Consider the following 19,880-nt stretch of genomic DNA (forward strand, 5'->3'; position numbering starts at 1 on the left):
CTCAAAATTTAAGTTAAATAAACTTGTTCTTTCGTAAAATGATTGTTGTTGCAAACGAAAATTATTAACAAGTAAGATGGCTCAGTATAAAATCACTTCCTAGTATTGGTACTCTAATTTTATCTAGAATATGCCTGGAAGGCAACAATCACTACACATTTTCAAAACATAATATATACAGCACTTGCAAGTAGGATAGTCAAAACTGTTGGCCTTTTGACACATTGACCATGTGAGGAAGAATATCATCAGCGGCATCATCACCCTAGGAAATAATTATCTAGCGATGCAAATTTAAAATATTCACATACAGTAAATTTATATAGAAGAATACTATGGGGTAAGGGCACTGCTTTTATCTATTCACTACCATTATTATAATTGAGTATATAAAAAGTCTACCTCTCCCATTTTGAATTATTTTCTGTTTGGAAAATAGAAGACATTTTAATTTCTCGTGATGGCCGGTTACCGAGAGGAGGACTTGTTATTTCTAAGAGCAAGAACCTAGTTTTATATGAATACACGCCTGGAGACGTAAAACCTAATTTTAGAAGGCATTTAATTTCACCTACAAAGCAGTTGATGTGTTAGAAACAGCATACCTCAAAAGCTATCCTGCAATATTAGCAGAGGACCGTCCACCGAATCTATCCACTGAAGCCATTTCTATTTTTTACCAGCGGCGATGGAACTGTATTATTGTGGAATATGTGGCACTTTCGGTGTTTAATAGGCTCCCAGGGAAGGGCTGTCACTTTGGAGGTGGTCCTGAGGTATGGAAGTTGGGCTGGGGTAGGGTCGTCGTGCTCAGAGGCAGCCACACTTACAGGCCATTTTGGTCGAGGCCTCACAGGGCGGAGCAGCGTCCGTGCGGGTTCCTCCAGCGAGCCAGAGGCTCGGGCCCGCGCGCCGGCCGCAGGGGGCGCGAGCGGGAGCCCGGCGGCGCGCCGAAGCCCGAGGCTGCAGCGCGGGCTTAGAAACCGCTGCCACGCGCCGCCGGGCGTAGATCCATAGGCCCCGCAAGCCCCGGCCACGGTTTTCCCAGCCCCGCCGCCGTTGCCAAGGCGACAGCCGCCTAACGTTCCAGCGGCAGGCCCCGCCCACGCCCAATCAGACCGGCGCTAGCTGCAGCCCAGATTTTCTTTGTTCCGCAGCCATTTCAGGCCCCGGAGGGGAGGCAACGCCGCTTCGGCAGAGGGCCCGAGCGCCGGAGGCCTCTGGGATGGTGTGGGACCGGGTAGGTGGCGTGAGGGTGCGCGGCCCCGGACTGGAGGGCGGGAACGGAGGCAAGCTGTTCGGAAGCTGCCTGACGGGCCGCGGGGAGAGGCGCCGGACCCGCCGCCGCATTCTCGGTGCCCGCCCTGCCGTTTGGAGCCCGGCGGCGGCGGCGGCGGCGGCGGCGCGGTTCTAAGCCCAACAGCTGCCCGCCCGGGCGTCCCTGGGGATCCGGACAGGGGGCTGGCGGCGGCTCTTCAGGTGTCCGAGGTTAGGGTCTGAAGCCCGTTAGGAGCGGTGGGAAGAGGGTGTGTTCCTCGGGGAGCCTTTGCCCCCGACCATTAAACCGCGGCGTTTCAGGGCCCTGGGTACCGCAGTCGCTGCCCTGGGACACCTGCTTCCCGAGGGTTCTGGGCACTGTCGGGCGCTGCCCCGGATGCCCGGTCTTTGTCCCCGCCCGGCCCCCTCTGCCCGGGTGTCCCTGGTCCACACAGACCATCGCCACCACACTCCGCTGTCTGATCGCTTTCTCCAGGCGGTTCTTTCCACTTGGGGACTCATGGTTTCACGACATGTGTACATAATTTTAATGTTTGTAACTGTACGGGTTTTGCGTGGGTTTGTGTTTTTTGCGCTTTTGCCCTTTTGTACTTCTCTCACGCGAACGCGCCACAGGGAACTGCTGCTGAGAAGCGGACCCACGCCACAGTCAACCTGTTTTGGGCATGGCTTTCACCCTTCGAAAACAATCGCCTGTTATTCGTTTCCTGATTTTAAAAATCAACTGGATTTTGCAAGGATTGCTTACAGTTTAAGTCCGTTATCTTAATAATCGCTAATCAGTTCGGTTCTTCAGCAGATAAAAATGTAGAAATTTAAAGTTGGAGACTATCCACAAATTGATTTTGACAGTTGTATTAAGAAGCTCAGTAACGATCCTGCGTTGAAGCTCATGACTTCAATGATGAGTGCATAAATGGTGCTTTTCTTTTTTTTTAATCTAAAGGAAAGATGTTTTTAAAATACAAATTGTATCGTGGAATAGGTATTTGAAACTGTAAGGTTGTAAAATGGCTGTCCTGACATGCTCATTATTAGGATAACAAGTTACTTTTGGATTTTAAGTTTCTCTGTTTTATTAAATTTTCATATTAGAATGGTAAATAAGTTATGCCTAATGAAGCAGGGGAGGATTCCGTCTTTTGAAAATGATTCTGTTTTCCACTTTCACTCCCTCCTGCACCCCATTCTTCTTAGAGAGTGACTCCGCCAAGTTGAAAACTTGCAACTGCAAAAGAGAAATATTAGCTTGAAGGTGCAGATTTCTTCTTTACTCCTCAGCATATGCAACGCATAAATGTGTAAGTTTGGCAGTACGGTTTTTACTTCACCTAATTTAATGGGAGCCTAATGAACTATTAGTGCTCCATTTTCTTTTTCCTAAAAGGGGCCCCCACCAGATTAGCCTTGATGTAGTTACATCTTCATCCTAGATATTCAGGGAATTACTAAATTCCTCCCACTGAAATATCTATAAAAATATTTTAAGGTAATCGAGCTTATTATCATTACATATTGTGAGCAGGATAAGCTTTTGGTAAAAATATGTATGATTCTGGTTGTAAATCTTTCCATTATCAACACTTGTTATTGTATTCATTGTTTTTATGACTAGTTTTTCTTCTTTATATAATGTTAAAGCCATCTCATGAGTCTGTTTTTCTAAATACTGTAAATGAACTGCATTGAAATATAAATGTACTATGTTTAGAAGAATTGCTTGCAGTCAACCATGTTGGATTCTGCAGATACTGTTTTTAAGAAAAGGAATTTGGTTATAAAGGAAGCCAAACCAAGTGACATACGTAATGAAATAAATTTAGCAAATGTAAACTGCAGAGAAGAACACAGCAGTAAGTGGAAGTTATTTTTATTGCCCAGGGTGTAAATTATGAATATTTTTTCCTGGAATTGATATTTGAATATGTATTGGTGCCAAAAAGACCTTGTTCCTAAAAAAACAATTTGGTTTACCAGCAAAAGGGTGAGAAAGCTGAGGAAGTCAAGGTGATTGATTAACTGATGAAGTTTTTAAAAACAGTGGAGAATAATGCCACCTTCAGAAAGGAGGTTGAGAGACAGTTAAATTCCCCAGGTGTTGAAAATCTTTCTTAGTTGGTTCCATTCAGCCCGTGCTATGGTAGCTATCTGGTGAGTGTTGGCAGGTAAGAGGGGTCTCCTGGGTGGCAGAGGGTGAGAACTTTACAATGGAAGACAAATGTTTGCAAAAGTGGTAACTGTAGATTTACCACTACAATTACAACTACAAACTGTAATTGTAGTTACATGGATGGGTGTTAGTGTGGGAAAGAGTTTCTAGAAGCCACCCTTGCTGGCTCTAAGACCTCCTTACTAGAAGAATTCTTTGAAGTACTGTCAGTAGGTGTAATAAGTAAGAATGTTAAGAGTTCCAGAGTCTCAGTGGTTAAATGAGATAATGGAACAGGAAATAGGGGTGGAGATTTGTCTTAGAATTTTCTGGAGTTGATAGAACCTATACAGGAATGGTGGCTACATCTTATTCCAAAATGGCACCTGATGGCAAAGCAAATATTTGAATTCAGAACTGAAGGAAAGCTGAAAGAAATCTCATATCTGAAAGGCCACAAGGTTTGAATTGGCATGTGCCTTTTCAATGGTTAAAATTTTTAAACAAAGCAAGTCTTTTCAGTGTAGTATAGCAGAAGCAGGAACTCTGGAGCCAGACTACTTGGATTCAAGTCTTGGCACCTTCCATAATTAACTGTGTAACCTTGAACAAATTACTTCATCTCACTGTGCCTCAGTTATCTCATCTTTTAAGGAATTAATCTTATGAGGATTAAATGAGTTAATACTAAGCTCTTAGAACTTGGCCTGGCATGTAGTAAACACTTCATACATAATAACTGCTATTATTATCATCGTCATGATCATTGGTATTATAGAAAACACCATAAAATAATAATCACTAATATCAGGACCATGAGGTAACTACTGTAAACCCTTTGATACATTTCCTTCCAATATTTTTTCTCAGTTTATTTGATCTTTACACAGTTGAGACTTTAATATTAACAATTTTGCATTCTGCTATTTTCACCTAGCACCATAAGCTTTCTCTTGCTAGTAAATTATTTCATCAGCATCTTTTCAAATGACCACAATGTTTTTGTGAATTTCTCATAAGTAAACGTTTTACTGTTGGACAGTTAGCAAGTTTCTTTTTGCAGTTGTAAGAAACACTACAGTGAACATTCTTATACATAAAACAGTTTCTGTGTTTTAGATTATTTCATTAAAATAGATTTCCCAAAGTGAAAGTGTTGAGTCAGAGTATATGAACATCCAGAGCTCATGGTTCATATCGCCAAACTGCTTTTACTTAAGGGAATTTAATAAGGGACCTAAGTTGAGGAGCACAGCATTTATTGCCCTTTTGCTTGAGTTGGGAGGGAAGAGAGAGTGAGTTAACATTTTTTTCTGTATAACATACTGGGCATCATTTGTAGGCATTTAGCATACATTGTTACTTTTATGTACATTATGCTCATTATCCTAGCCCTATGTTGCTTTACACATGAGAGTTACTTCCATTTTACTGGATGGGAGAACTGAAGTATCGGTAAGTAAGTACTTTGCCCAAGGACTCAAGAGTGTTCAAGGCTGGATCTGAGTCTAGATCTGCCTCATTACAAAACCCAAAACTTTGTAAGTTTTATGTGATACACATATTCAGAATCTTATAATAAATATGTATACATTGAATGAATACAAAATCTTTAAAGGAATCTTATAATTCACTGTAACAGTGAATCTATTAACTGTAGATTGTAGATCACATTATTAAGATAGTGAAACTGAGCTGGAAGTAATGAATGAGTAAATTACAAAGTTAAAACAGGTAAGGCTTAACTATCCAAATATATTTTAAAAAGGAAAAAAAAACTCCTTACCTGGATGAGATGTAATATGTATGTATGTAATGAATGTAATGAATATATAAAGCTGGTTTCTAAAATGATTGCAGTAAGCATTTGTGGGTGAAACACTCTTTGTAAAGACCTCAACACAGATAGAGGAGAAAAAAACAAATCCATCAAATTTAGGGGAGGGCTTCCCTGGTGGCGCAGTGGTTGAGAGTCCGCCTGCCGATGCAGGGGACGCGGGTTCGTGCTCCGGTCCGGGAAGATCCCACATGCCGCGGAGCGCCTGGGCCCGTGAGCCATGGGTGCTGAGCCTGTGCATCCAGAGCCTGTAAAAAAAAAAAAAAAAAATTAGGGTATAAGAGAAGTGACAAAGGCCCAGTAAATAACTATATTGAAAAATATGTTTAGTGAAACGCCTGGCAAAGTAAACTAAAATCTTAATAATAAATAAATAATTGAGATGTACAAGTTAAGGAGAATAAGACTACCAACAAGGTGTGTGAGATTAATTTTATACTGAAAACTAAAGCAAAAAAAAAATTTTTGAGTCGTGTTTTATAATTGACTTTGAAGCACTCTGAAGCCATTAGTGAAGTAATTATCAGTGAAGTCCCTGAAACCTCAGGTGCCAAAGTAACCACCATAGATGAAAAGGTTGATCCCAGAAAGGCCAAGATTCCATTGCTTTTGTCTTCACTAGGGAAGGAATTAGGGGAGAGAAATACTTCAGCAGATTGTGAGTGTACAAAATAGATACAAATAAGTGATTAGGAATAGGTGGTATCCATCAAAATTGTAAGTAAATGAATATAAAACATTGATCATTATGCTGCCATTAGAAATGTTTTTGAAAAATACTTAATGAAGTAAAAATATAGTTTATTTTAGCTAGAGCATAGGAAGGTGATGAGAAACATGCCAAATTATGAAGGACTTGTGCCCTTTATTCATTCAGTAAGCATTTTTAGTGCTGACATTGTCCCTTGTCCTCAAGAGATTTAGATACTACTGTAGAGAGAGAGATGTAAACAAAAAGGTGCAATGAAGTGTAGATAAAGCTCTTATGATATGAATCTGAGGAGACACCCAGTAAATATTTTCTGCTTTGTAGGCCAGCTCAGCCATTGTGCAAACGCAGCCATAGACAATATGGAAACTAATAGGTGTGGCCAGATTTGATTGGTGGGCTTTAAGTAGAGAATCTCTTAAAGTATATACTAGAAGGATTTCAGGAAGAGGTACCTACCAAGCCTTGTGTTGCCCTAGCATGAGCCATTGAAAGATTTGAAATGAGAAATATGCAGCGTTGATTTGTGTGATTCATTAAGAGCAGAGAAATAGAAAAATAGGTTAATTTTAGTTGCTATAAACTAAGAAGAGAATCCAATTTTTTAAGTGGGCAAATTCACAGAAGAGGAAGTACAGCTAGCCAATAATGAAATAATGCTCTACCCCACCAATAGGGAAATGCAAAATAAAACAGTGAAATTTTTTTTACCCATCATATTGGCAAAAGTGATAAAGTTTTACTAGTATGTATCGATAAGATTGTAGGGAAACTCAAACATTGAATAAATCAGTATAGCCATTTTAATTTTAAAGTAAAAACATTTTCGACCTAAGCAATTTCCATTTGTTAGAGAAACATAGGGGTATATCAGGAATCATGTATATTCAAAAATATCTTTGTCAGTTGCCCCAGAACCTCCAGACTTCCAGGTCACCTTTTTTTTTTTTTTAAATTCATTTATTTAATTTATTTATTTTTGGTTGCATTGGGTCTTTGTCGCTGCACGCGGGCTTTCTTTGGTTGTGGCGAGCGGGGGCTACTCTTGTTGTGGTGCGCAGGCTTCTCATTGCGGTGGCTTCTCTTGTTGCAGAGCATGGGCTCTAGGTGCACAGGCTTCAGTAGTTGTGGCTCGTAGGCTTTAGAGCGCAGGCTCAGTAGTTGTGGCACATGGACCTAGTTGCTCGGCAGCATGTGGGATCTTCCCAGACCAGGGCTCGAACCCGTGTCCCCTGCATTGGCAGGTGGATTCTTAACCACTGCACCAGCAGGGAAGCCCAGGTCACCTTTTATCTCCTGCATTCTAAATCATTAAAAGGTCTATATTTGTCTCCTTTTTTTGAAACCGCTTAACAACTCTTCATATTCTTCTACTGTGCCCACTGGAATTTACAGTCAGTCATCCACAAAATCCAGTCTCAACCTAGCTACTGTTCTCCCTCCCTTCTCCCTGAAAATCCTATTTTGGATTGTGTCATCAGATTATGTGACTACTACCCTTCATGATTGCTGTCAACTGCTAACTGTTCAGGTCATTCCTCCTCATTTCTTAATTATTTTAGCTCCAGGCTCATTGCCTCTCTCTCTAATACCATCTCAGTCTTTATGTTGAGATTAAAATGAGTATACCTGATCTTCCCTCCGGTGTTCTTCCCATCTGTTCTATCTTATCTCAGTCATTCACTCCCAAAGTGATACCCTCTTGCATTGTCAATAACTACAGGCCCTCTATGGTTACCATTTCATGTTTTCTACTCCTTGACCATACTTCCTTTTTTAGTAGTTCACTCCTTCTAGTTAGTATCTCAGCCCCAACCTTCTTTTTACCCCAGTGGAATCTCCAGTCCATTGATCCTATTACTGTGTCCATGCTATTCACCCTCTTGATGTTTTTACTTCCCTTTCTTACTCAGTTTAAATTCCATGGTTAATCACTCCTTTGGATAGCTCCCTTGTTCTTTGCTTGTTTAGTAGAACCATACCCTGGTTAAAACCAACTCTCTGCTTTCTTTGTGCCTGCCCCTATATAACTTAGTATGGCTGGAAGGAAACGCACAACCACATATGACCACATATCTCACATTACTTGTTAATGCTGCCTGTTGATTATACTGTATTTTCCTAGTCTGTTCACTTTCCTACTTCCCTTAATAACTGTTTCATATCTTCTTCAAACCTCCAATATAACTTTTCCCATCTTCATTTTCAGTTCATGACCTTGCTTCTTATTTTGTTAAGAAAATTGAAGCAATCAGAAAACTTCCACACACTCCCACCACCCCATGAACTACCATCATCTGTGTCAGTACTTGCTATCTTCCTGGGTTTTCATCTTAGATGAACTGTTTTATGTTCTTCTGTGTGCTTTTGTACTAGATCCATCCTTTCTCCTCTATCATCTGCTCAAGGAATTGCTTCAGCTTCTGTCCTTCCACATCAATTTTTTTCTTTACTGGATTATTTCTGTCAGCAAACAGACAAGCTATTATTTCTGCCATCTTAAAAAAATTGATCCACTCTTCACCACCTGTTTCCCCATATTTTTGGTTTCCTTTTGCCCCATTATTCCCCGAAAGAGTTGTCTAAATTTGCTATTGCCAAGGTTTCTCCTCCCATACTCTGTTAAACCCACTCCAATCAGGCCAGTGCACCATTCCTGCTAAAACAGCTCCTTAATTTCTCCAGTAACTTCCATGTTGCCAAATGCCATATGTCCTTGATTCTGTTCATCTTACTTGACCTATCAGCAACATTTGACAGAGCTATTTCTCTTATTCTTAAGACACTTTCTTCTTTGCTTTGCAGGATACTTACACCCTTGGTTATCTCCTGCCTGCTTCCTTGTAATTCTCCTTTGCTTTTCTTCTCACAGACCTCTTAGTGTTGGAGAGCCCCAGAGCTCAATCCTTGTTTTTTGTTTTTCGTAAATACTCAGGTAATCTCATTCAGTCTCATGGCTTTAATTACCATCTAAATGCTAGCAATGCCCAAATTTAGATCTTTAGCCTCTCTCCCTAATTCCTTACATGTTCAACTGCCTATTCAACATCTCTACCTAAATGTCTAATAATAGGCCTCAAACTCAGCTTGTCCAAAACTTACCTCCTAAACTTCCTCCCCAGTACCTACTCTACCCATAGACTTCCCTATTTTGGTTTGTCAATGGCAACTCCATCCTCTCAGTACCTCAGGCTAAAATATTGGAGTTGTTCTTGACTTTGCTTTTTCTTTGACACTTTAGATCCATTCCTTCAGGGCGACCAGTTTTTTTCTATATCATCAAAATATATCCAGAATCTTACCATGCTTCACCTTTTCCACTGCCACCACCCTGGTCTAAGCCACAACCATCGTATCTCTTTGGATTACTTAAATAAGTTACTACCTGGTCTCCCTATTCTACCCTACCCTCCTCCCAGTAGTCTTCCCTCAGTATAGTAGCCAGAGCAAACCTTTCACAAATTAAGATAGTCTCTGTCACTCCTCTATTCAAAGCCCTGCAATGGTTCCCCCTTTCACTCAGAGAAAATCTAGTCCTTACAGTAGACTACAAGGCTCTACATAGTCTGCCCAGCCCACGCCCCTTTCTCCTTACTTCCCTGACCTCATTTCCTACTACCACTTTTCCTCCTTGCTCACTGGCCTTACCTCCAGGTCTTTGCTCAGATCTCACATTCTCTAAACACTCTGTTTAATACTGCATCCTAACCCCCCATCCCCCTTATCCTGGATTCTTTTTTACTTTGTGCATAGCACACACCACCTAACACACTATAGCAGGGATCAGCAAGCTAGAGCTCCATTGCTCTGTGGCCTGTTTTTGTACAGCTTATGAGCTAAAAATGGTTTTTACATTTTTTTAAGGATTGTAAAACAAAAACAAAGAACATACAACAGACTATTCTTACTGTTTGGCCTGAAGGTGGTCTGCAAAATCCAGAATATTTACCTTCTGGGCCTTTGCAGGGAAGTTAGCACTAAATATTCTGTTTATTGTCTTTCTCCTCCCACATGAATAAGCTCCAGGACGGCAAAGATCTTTGTTTTATTTATTGCTCTATTTGCAATAACTAGAACAGTGCCTAGAATATAGGCACTCAGTAAATATTTGTTGAATGAATGAATTGCTTGTAATGGTATAAAATTATAATGAAATAGAGCTATATATACAATGAGTAGGAAAGCTAAGGCATATTTTGGATGAGTTTTTATAGAACAGAAATAAAATTCTTTTTATTTCGACAGAAACATACGATTTAAATGAGCAAAAAACAGCTCTGTAAGGATACACATCAAATGAATATTAGAGTACCTTTGGGGAGGAGACCAGGATTAGGAGAGGTACTTGAAGAGAACTTGAATTTCATCTGTACTGGTTACTTTTTTTATACAATGAGAAGCAGTAACATCAATTTTTCATTTAAAGATACTTTTAATGAAGAGAAAGGGGGAAAAATAGGTACTGACTAAAGCAATGAGAAGAAATAGAGAGTAATGGGGTGTAGAGAGAGGGAAGAGAACATTGCCTTTCTTAAAGGTCATATTTGGCCAGCAATCTGAATGAGAAGGAGTGAGCAATATGAATATTTGAAGAAAGAACAAGCAAAAGTGAGACTCTTAAGTAGGAAAAAGCATAACAACATCAGGGAACTGCAAGAAAACTAGCGTGGAACATAGTGGAAAAGGGGGGGCAGAGTCTGCTAGTAGGGAGGACCCCACATTAGGAACAATTTTGTAGGCCATGGTAAGAATATGAGGTTTTATTTTTAAGTGTGATGAGAAACCATTGGATGGTTTTGATGGAGAGAAGACATGATTTAATTCCAATTCTAACTTGATCATTTTTGCTGCTTTGTCTCAGAATGGGGCTGTAAGTGAACAAAAGAGAAGGCTGGGAAACCAAATGTAGTAGACCATGCTTTTGTAGAAAATGGTATCTGGACTGGGGTAGACAGTGGAGAAGGTGAGAAATGGTCAGATTCAGAGTATATTTTGAAGGTATATTTTAAGGGCATATTTTGACAGTACTGACTGATGGTTTAAATGTGGAATATAAGAGAAATTAAGGATGAGTCCTTGGTATTTTGGCCTGAACAACTGGATGAACCGTAATAACTGCATTTAGTGATAATAGGCAACTGGAGGAGGAGCAGATTTGGGATGGGCAAGAGTTCTGTTTTAGTCAGCAAAGTTTGAGATACCCATTTAACAAACAAGTGGATATGTCTTATAAGGTGTTGGTTACTTGAGTCTGAAATTCAGAGAGCTATTCAGTGGCACAAACTGGATGAGATTATGTAGATAGGAGAAAGGTGCCTGGGATATTTAAGGGTGGGAGAGCCAGCAAAGGAGACCGACGAAGAGCAGCCAGTGAAGTTAAAGGAAAACCAAGGGAGATGTGATGCCACAGGCTAACAGGTGAAGGAATTGTTGCCCATTTTCAGCACTGTGGAGAAATTAAGATGAGGCCAAGAAGAAATCATTTGGTTTGGCAACAAGGAAATCTCAGTCTCTGAGGAGTGGAGTGAAGAGGGGGACATGGTGACTGTACATAACTTTCAAGATGTTTCTGTGAATGGAAGGGAAATTGAGAAATTGAGCAATAGTGGAGGGTAAATGGAGTCAAAGCTGGTTTTTAAAGATATTTTTAAATAATTTGAAAGTTAGAGAAAAGTTGTGAGAATAATTGGGAGAACTCCCATATACCCCTTACCTGGATCCACCAATTTTTAACGTTTTGCCACATTCTTCCCACCCACCCCATACACAAGTAATTATTTTTTTGATCATTTGGGAGTAGGTTGCCTACATCTTGCCCCTCTTCTCCTTAACCTGAGTCTGTATATCTTAAGAGCCAGGATATTCTCTTCTGAAAGCACATATAGTTATCGAATTCAGGAAATTTAGTTTTTTACAATCTGTATTACAATTCTGTCACTTGTCCCAGTAACATCCTTTATAACATTTTTCCTCCAGTACAGGATCCAGTCTAGGGTTTTATACTGCTTTTAGTTGTCATCTTTTTAGACAAAGAGTTTTTTTTTTAATGGAACTTTGCCATTTTCTCCTCATAACAGCCCCGTGAGATAGAAGTACTGTTAATTATATCATTTTATAGATCAAAGGTTAATGATTCTTTCCATGACTAATAAGTGGCAGAGCAAGAACTCAAAGTCAAGCCAAGGAACTCCAGGGTTTGTACTCTTAAGCTCTATACAACAGTGCCTCCCATGTAGTGCTTGGAAAAATCTGAAATTCCATGTTTGAAGTGGGCAGAGAAGTCAAATATATAGATCAGAGGCACTGATTCTTATATTAAAAGGATGATTTTAAACTTCTAGATCTGGATTATAACTCTTTGTAATGGTGGATCAGAGTGTAGTATGTCACCTTGATGAGCATCAGGGCAGAAGGAAAGCACAAGGAAAGTGAAGATATTTACACTTCATATGTAAATTTTACCAGACTTCAGTATAAATGATATGTTTTCAGAGTTACTGCTGCTGATTGTTTAGAAAGGTAAAATGAAGTACTTGGGTTAATTCTTTTGTGGTAAAGTTTAGTTGACAGTATATATGGACATGGACTGAAGAGTCCTGATATATGTTTCAGCTCATAAAATGCTGTTTGTCTGGGCTTCCCTGGTGGTGTAGTGGTTGAGAGTCCGCCTGCCGATGCAGGGGACACGGGTTCATGCCCCGGTCCGGGAAGATCCCACATGCCGCGGAGCGGCTGGGCCCGTGAGCCGCGGCCGCTGACCCTGGGCGTCTGGAGCCTGTGCTCCGCAACGGGAGAGGCCACAACAGTGAGAGGCCTGCGTACCAGGAAAAAAAAAAAATGCTGCTTGTCAAACCTTTATTAGAAAATATTAGGAGACTTAATTTAGGAAAAGAGCGTTAAACAGTGAATCATTGAAACCACAGATGCTCCAGAGCAGGAATTAGAATGCTCCATTGGATTTTTAGTTCAATAATGTTTTATACAGTTTTCTGTTACACAGTTTTCTGTTACACAGTTTTGAGGGGATAATGGGTAAAGACTTCTGTTGGGTAGAAACCCAAGTTGTGATGAAAATTTTTGTACATAACATTTTCAGCTAAAGATTGTTCTTACTACTGAATAACTTCGGTAAGAAATGACCTAAACCTGGTGCAGTACTGTGCCCTTTCACAGGAGCCCAAGTATTTGCTGAAAGAATCAAATGACATGAAGCTCTCACTCAGGTAATTTAGTAGTCCCAGAACTACACTTGAACAATTGAGTTGAACACAAGTTTCCCTGAAGACTTGGAGAATTTCAGTAGCAAGTATAAAGAAAAGAAGTAAGGCTGGCTTTTGTATGTAGAATATGACCAGACTCATTATTTTCTAAATGTTTTGCTTCTAGAAGCTGAAAAGGAGCATGGTCTTTAGTTGCTTTATAAATGAGGAAATGAACCAAATGAGTGTAAATGATTCGTACAGGATTGCCCAGCCAGTTCTTTGTGCAGAGAAGAACTGAGACAAGAGCCCCAGATCTCTGACACGCCTTTTTTCCTGATGTTATTTTGGCTCATTGTGGCACAGAAGACTTAAAGACCTGGGCAGTTTGTCCCATGAGGTTACACTGCGGCTGGGAGTTGAAGTGTCTGTTTCGCCTCCCCACATGTCATCCTTCCCTTGGTCTGACACCACCCCACCGTAAGTCAAGGATGAAACGGTGGAGAAACTGTAAAGATAGGAGGTTTTTCTGGAGTCTTGTTTTAGCACAGGTAGTAAGCTCAGAATCAAGAGAGTGGTATAGTAGTTTAAGATTTAATGTAGGAATTTGATGGGGAAGGTTAAGAGCCAGTAGAGAAATAAAAAGTTGAAGCATAAAAAGGAAAAGGCTCTAATAAAAAGCCTAGCTTTATTTTAACCTTACATCCCAGTGGGCTAGGGGCTTTTGTGTTGGTGTTGTTACTTGCTGATAAGGTGCACGGCAGGTATTTTTATTTGTAAAACAGAATCTACACATTCACCAGTGAGATTCTAGTAGAGTTGTCCTGTCAGCAACCAGGACAAAATTGTGATTTCAGTTAAAATTATCATTTGGGAATTATTATTTATTGGGAAATACAAACTCCCATACATCTCAAATGCTTTGGAATCAAGTTTATCAAAATACCTTAGCCACATATTGAATTGTTGAATTGAATAACATAAAAAAATCTTAGGAATTTCCTAGTTCATCTCTCTCCTTCCAGGCTTTTATTGTATTTGTAGTTTCCAGCTATAAAATCCAGCTTATTACAAGTGCTGAATAAATGTTTGCTTATTGATTTAATTTCTGGAGTTTCTTCCTTCTAGAATATGCATATTACTCCTGTAAGAGTATATAATGAAGAGTTAAATGAAGACTATGTATTTTATTAACTGTAAATAATATGGATTAGTGGCCTGTGACATTTTTTCTAAAATTGAAATATTATATGACTTAAGACAAAGATTTTGCTTTCTATGTCCCCAACCCTACCGCAGGAAAATGATTTAGGAAAAATTTGTTTTATAATAAATGAATTTATTTTTCTAAGAATCAGTTTAGTGTAGTAGAAATAGTGTATACTTTTAAGGCAGTTCATTAGACTCCTGTGTCTACCAGTTATAAGTGTATGATCATGGATGGTATCCATCTCATAGACTAAATAGACACACAGAGCTATACCATTAGTGTCAAGTTATAATTTGTAAGCATTTTTTCCCACCCTATCTTAGTTATTACATTAGCTTCCTTAGGCAGAAAAATATATTAAGAAGAATCTGTGGACGATTCTAAGATAATTATTTTATCTTAAATGAAACAGTTTTCATTTATTTTCTAAAGATCTTAATTTTATTTCTTTCTGTTTTTTTTTTATTGGAGTATAGTTGACTTACAATGTTGTTAGTTTCTGCTGTACAGCAAAGTAATTCAGTTATACATATACATATATCCCCTCTTCTTTAGATTCTTTTCCCATACAGGTCATTATACAGTATTGAGTAGAGTTCCCTGTGCCATTCAGTAGGTTCTTATTAGTTTATATACTTTATATATAGTAGTGTATATATGTCAGTCTCAATCTCCCAATTTATCCCTCCCCACCCTTTCCCCCTTGGTAACCATGTTTGTTTTCTACATCTGTAACTCAATTTCTGTTTTGTAAGTAGGTTCATTTGTTCCATTTTTTTAGATTCCACATGTAAACTGTGTGACTGACTTCTGAAGATCTTAATTTTAAATTACTTAAATGATTTATGATTTATTTTCTTAAAGAGTGAAATAGTAAATGACACAAATAACTAACAAAATGAAAAGTACTAGAACTCCAGCCTTTTTCAGTTCAGTATATGCTAAATGACAAATTTAAATTATTTGTGGTATATGGTCATTTATTTATTTCTGTAGTCAAAATTTTCTTATTCATTAGTAATTTTTGCTTAAAATATTTATAGTTGTAATTATTGGGAAAATCAATAGAACTTACTAGTACAGAAGTCTCAAGAACTGTTGTAGAAGAATTGTAGATCCTCTTTTCTAAGGTAAAATTCATTTTAATTTGCTTTTGGCTTTTACATTTTTGTGGGATTTTTTTTCTTCTAGTTCAGTGTATGGTTTAATTGAGCTATTTATTGATTTTTTTCTTAAATGATATTTCCAGAATTATGTATCGATGTTTTGAAAAATTAGGAAGTTGATGAGAGATGCTTGAAATTCTTTTTATATTAAAGAATTATGGTATTCTTGTTGTAAATTTTGTAGTAGGCTTACTGTTTTTGTATATCTTTACATTTAAATGTCTCAACGTTAATTTGTTACTATAGCACTGTTAAAAAATATCTCCATACGTATAAGATATTAAAACCATAATAAAAAACTAATCACAAGTATGGAATCTGTAAATAATTCCCATTATCTAAGCAAAAGTAAAACTTCTGTGCTCTAATTCTCAGGACAGCCTTTCTCTGAGACTAGGTCTCTGGGATCATAAAACAATTTTTTAATCTTAAATAAACAGTTTTCATTTACTGTTTTCTAGTATAAGGTTTGGTACAGTTCTTTTGCTTTCCAAAGGTTGAATGTGTTTTTCCCCAGTACTATGAAGATACTCTTATTTTCAATGTTATCTTCATGTCATTGTGTCTACTCATTTTAATGGCATGATCTGGGAAAAAGTTGCTGCAAGTGCATCACTTTTCTGTAACTAAAACTTAACACTTTAAGTACCATAACCTTTAAGCATTTTCACAAAAAACTTTCTAAACTATGTTTCACACCTTCTTAAAAAGCAGGAGAGGTATAATTTAAACTTTTTAACAATTCTGTCATTATTATGAGTAGCAAGCGTCATACCATAATATAGTTACGTTCTCCGGGGTCTTTTCTCCTGCCCTATTTATGACTTAAAGTAATTATACTGTTGGAGATTTTTATTATTTATTTTCATTATGAAGGTAATATAACCACAATATTGAAAATTTTTTTTAAGAGAAAAGAAAAAAGGACTCATAATCTTAACATCCTAATACATTGCGAGCTTTTCATTGTTTCCCTCCAGTTTTTTCCATTTAATAATTGTCTTTTTTATACATGTTTTTTACATATTTGTTATTGTTCTCTCTTTTTTTTTTTTTTTTGGCCACACCTGGGCCCTCAGCAGTGAAAGCATGGAGTTCTAACCACTGGACCACCAAGGAATTCCCTATAATTGTTCTCTACATACAACTTTTTATCATTTTTTCACTTTCTGATCATAAACGTTTTCCATGTCATTACAGAAATTAACTATCTTTTTTCAGTTGAATGTTGTTTTAGTTACCCATATATTTATTGTTGTATTAGAAATACTCCTGGGTTAAAATCTTCGAGAATAATGCTTTCTCTTCTGTAATTAAGATTCTTAGGATGCAGTCTCAGAAATATAATCATGAGGGCAAAGGGTATAAAAATGGATAATAGCTCTTGATATAGATTGCTGAATTGATTTCCAGTAGGTTGTATTAGTTTACACTACCACCAGTAATTTGTTAGAGTTGATTCATCATGTCTTCAGCAGCATAGGATATTGTTATAAAATTATCTTTGCTAATTAGTCTAAAAACATTACTTCATTATTATATTTATTGATTACTAGTAAGATTCAGCATTTTCCCATGTTTGTTTACTGTTGTATTTCCTCTTGTGAATTTTTCTTTCATGTGTTATCTATTGGTTCTAAATTAGTGTTCCACATAAGTAAAGTTATTAATGTACAGTTGTCCCTTGATATCTGCAGGGGATTGGTTCCAGGACCCCCACCCATACCAAAATGCACAACGCTCAAATCTCTTATATAAAGTGGTGTAGAACAGACAGCCTTCCACATCTGGCATGTGGAACCTGCGGATAGAAAGGGCCAACCGTATTACTGTTTTGTTGGATCGCCTAAGTTTGTATTGCTGAAATACGCTAGGAGCTCCCTTCTATAATTGTTCAAATAAAGCGTGTGTTTATCCACCATATCTGTAAACAGTGGTGCCTCCTGGAAATCATGATAAGAGATGTTTTAGGTCCTTTGAGATGTGAACTGAGTCTTGGGAAGCAAGTATTACCTGAAAGCTGGCATCACAGTGAGGGTATGTTACTACTGTCCCTACATATCCCATTAGTATAAATGTTAATAAAATGAATTTGAGGCATTTATTTTTCCCTTGATGGCAGCAGAGGCAGTGATGGCCAGTGCTCAGAACCAAAGTAATATAATTTGAAAAAGGCAAGAGAAGGGAGAGGAGGAATAGAAGTAGATGTGTAAGGAATTCTGTTGTCTGTAAAGAGGGTGCACACCTGAACTGGCAGCTGGCTTTGTTCTTGGCTTTCTCTATTCTTCCTATTCAGTTTGCTCTTTGCCCATCTGGGTGTATTCATTATGCTCACTAGCTCTCAGAGACTTCCATGCCAGCTTTCAGATTTACTCTGGTGTTCAGTCTGAGGAAATTGACTTACATGATAGTCATCAGCCTTCATTAGTTCTGAGCCCTACAGTTCTGAGAGAACGCCCCTAAAAAGTTCAGTTCCTTCTACTTAAAGCAAATACATTTTGGGAATAGTTTATTTTTATATATATATAAAATTATGTGATTATATATTCAAATAGTTATTTACTATTTCTATTCTGATTAAGTGCTTCTGGTTCCAAGGAAGAAAACTTAATTCAGATTGTCTTAAGAGAAAGGGAGAGATTTATTATTTTTTTAAAGTCATTTGTGGAAATAGAAAGCCATCTGGAAGCAAGGCAGCTCCAAGAAGCAGATACTGTCACTCTGGTGGACCATGTAATCTTGCTCAATGCTTCCTTGCTTCCTCTCTGTGCTGGTCCATTCTCTTCTGCTTTTGCTTACAATTCCCGCCTCTTTATAATTTTGTCATGTGTGTGGAATCGAATGATGGCCACTTGCCTACCACATTGTGACCTTTTAGCTTCTGCTTTGAGAACTGGTAAATGCTTAAATGATCTTAGTACTTCCTGTTTATATTTCTGAGAAAGGAAATTCAATTGACTTAGCTTATCTGTTTGTGCTGGGATTCATCATGTGGAGAGTTGGGTGCCCAATCCTGGTTTAATTAATTGCATTTAGGAAATGCAATCACAAAGTATCAACCTTGCCATTAGAACCGTTGGTTAGACATGGGCTGTAGGCTACTCAGTTTCCTTTAGAAAGAGCCTTTGGTTTTACTGACAATTATCAGAAAATCAGTGCACTATGCAAAAACAAAGAGGGAAAAGAACCTTATAATATAGAACTGGGTGTTGTTACTATGTTTTTAAAAATGGAAATCAAATTATTTTTCTTAATTAATTTGTAATGTTGGTTTCTGGGTCTTGATTTCTCCATTTTTAAAAAAACAAGATAGGGATGTTGTCTAATGCTGTTTTCATTTTGGAGATAAGATGTTGGGATCGCTATTTTCTAATTACAGTTAAAGTTTGAATTGATAAATTCCGATTTCGTGGGATGAGGGGGATGGATGGTGATAACAACATGATATTTAGTTGGCTGATAGATAACTCAGTGTCTCTGTTTATAAGATAACAATAAGCTTTTCAACCCAAGGTTCAGTTTTTAAGGGTATATTCTTATAAACTGAACACTTCCTTAGTATGTGTAAGAGATTAGTGTTATCTTTTATGTCTAGTGTAATCTCAGATTTCCTTACCATCTCACATTTTTTTCTAGGTTTTATATTCATTAATTTTTTTATGTGTCAGTCTTGGTTGAGCCTCATTGTTTCTTTGTCATGGTAATAAAACAATAGAAGACTGCCCTTAATCACCTACTTAGTTTTCACCCTTATAAAATTTTTACAGCCTGATTACACTTATATCTGATTTAATATTCACCACTTGATTTCTGGTTCTTTTCTTTGTTCCTCTATTCCTCCAATATTTCTCTTTTGATTTTTCTATTTCTTTAGAATATCAACTCATTTAAATGACAGGTCATTAAAAAAAATGACAGGTCAAACAGCCCATTTTGTTGCATATTCTTTGATCATACAAAAATAATTTAAGTAATCTTCATCTTAATTCTATCTGACAATACAAACTATCATCAGTAAAACTGTGTCTTAATGATAATTTTAGTGGGGGGGGTGAAGTGTGAAGGGATTGAACATTAAGTACCTACTATTGCATCATTTTACATTCTCAGTTAATCTTCTCATCAATACCATTTCGCAGATGACTAAACTATGGCTCTGAAAGTTAAGCTACTTTCCTAAAAAAGACAATTGGCAGAACTGAGATTGTATGTATGACTCTGGAGCCCATGCTTTTCCTCTATCTTCCTGCTTAGCAACAAAAATAGTGTAGAACAGTATTCAGCTCAGGCACTAACATTGTGTTGAATAAAAATTGATTTCCTTTCATGAGT

The 19,880-nt window shown here is 37.9% G+C and overlaps 1 protein-coding gene across 2 annotated transcripts in view; it reads left to right on the top strand.

The window, feature by feature from the left end:
* The first annotated feature begins 1,109 nt into the window (after positions 1–1,109).
* The window catches only part of TNPO1 (transportin 1), an 89,559-nt gene continuing 70,788 nt past the window's right edge, over positions 1,110–19,880 (top strand). Inside the window, exons 1-2 of one of the 2 annotated variants that reach the window (XM_019929874.3) lie at positions 1,117–1,240; positions 2,476–2,579. Coding sequence is in view for 1 of the 2 variants with exons in the window: in XM_019929872.3 (XP_019785431.1) it covers positions 1,226–1,240 (15 nt within the window). In the remaining variant the exon portion in view is untranslated. Of the gene's footprint in view, positions 1,241–2,475; positions 2,580–19,880 lie in introns of both variants that reach the window. The other variant, XM_019929872.3, reaches the window with a different exon arrangement.

This window comes from Tursiops truncatus, chromosome 3 (genome assembly GCF_011762595.2).
Source record: "Tursiops truncatus isolate mTurTru1 chromosome 3, mTurTru1.mat.Y, whole genome shotgun sequence".
Classification (NCBI taxonomy): Eukaryota; Metazoa; Chordata; class Mammalia; order Artiodactyla; family Delphinidae; genus Tursiops; species Tursiops truncatus.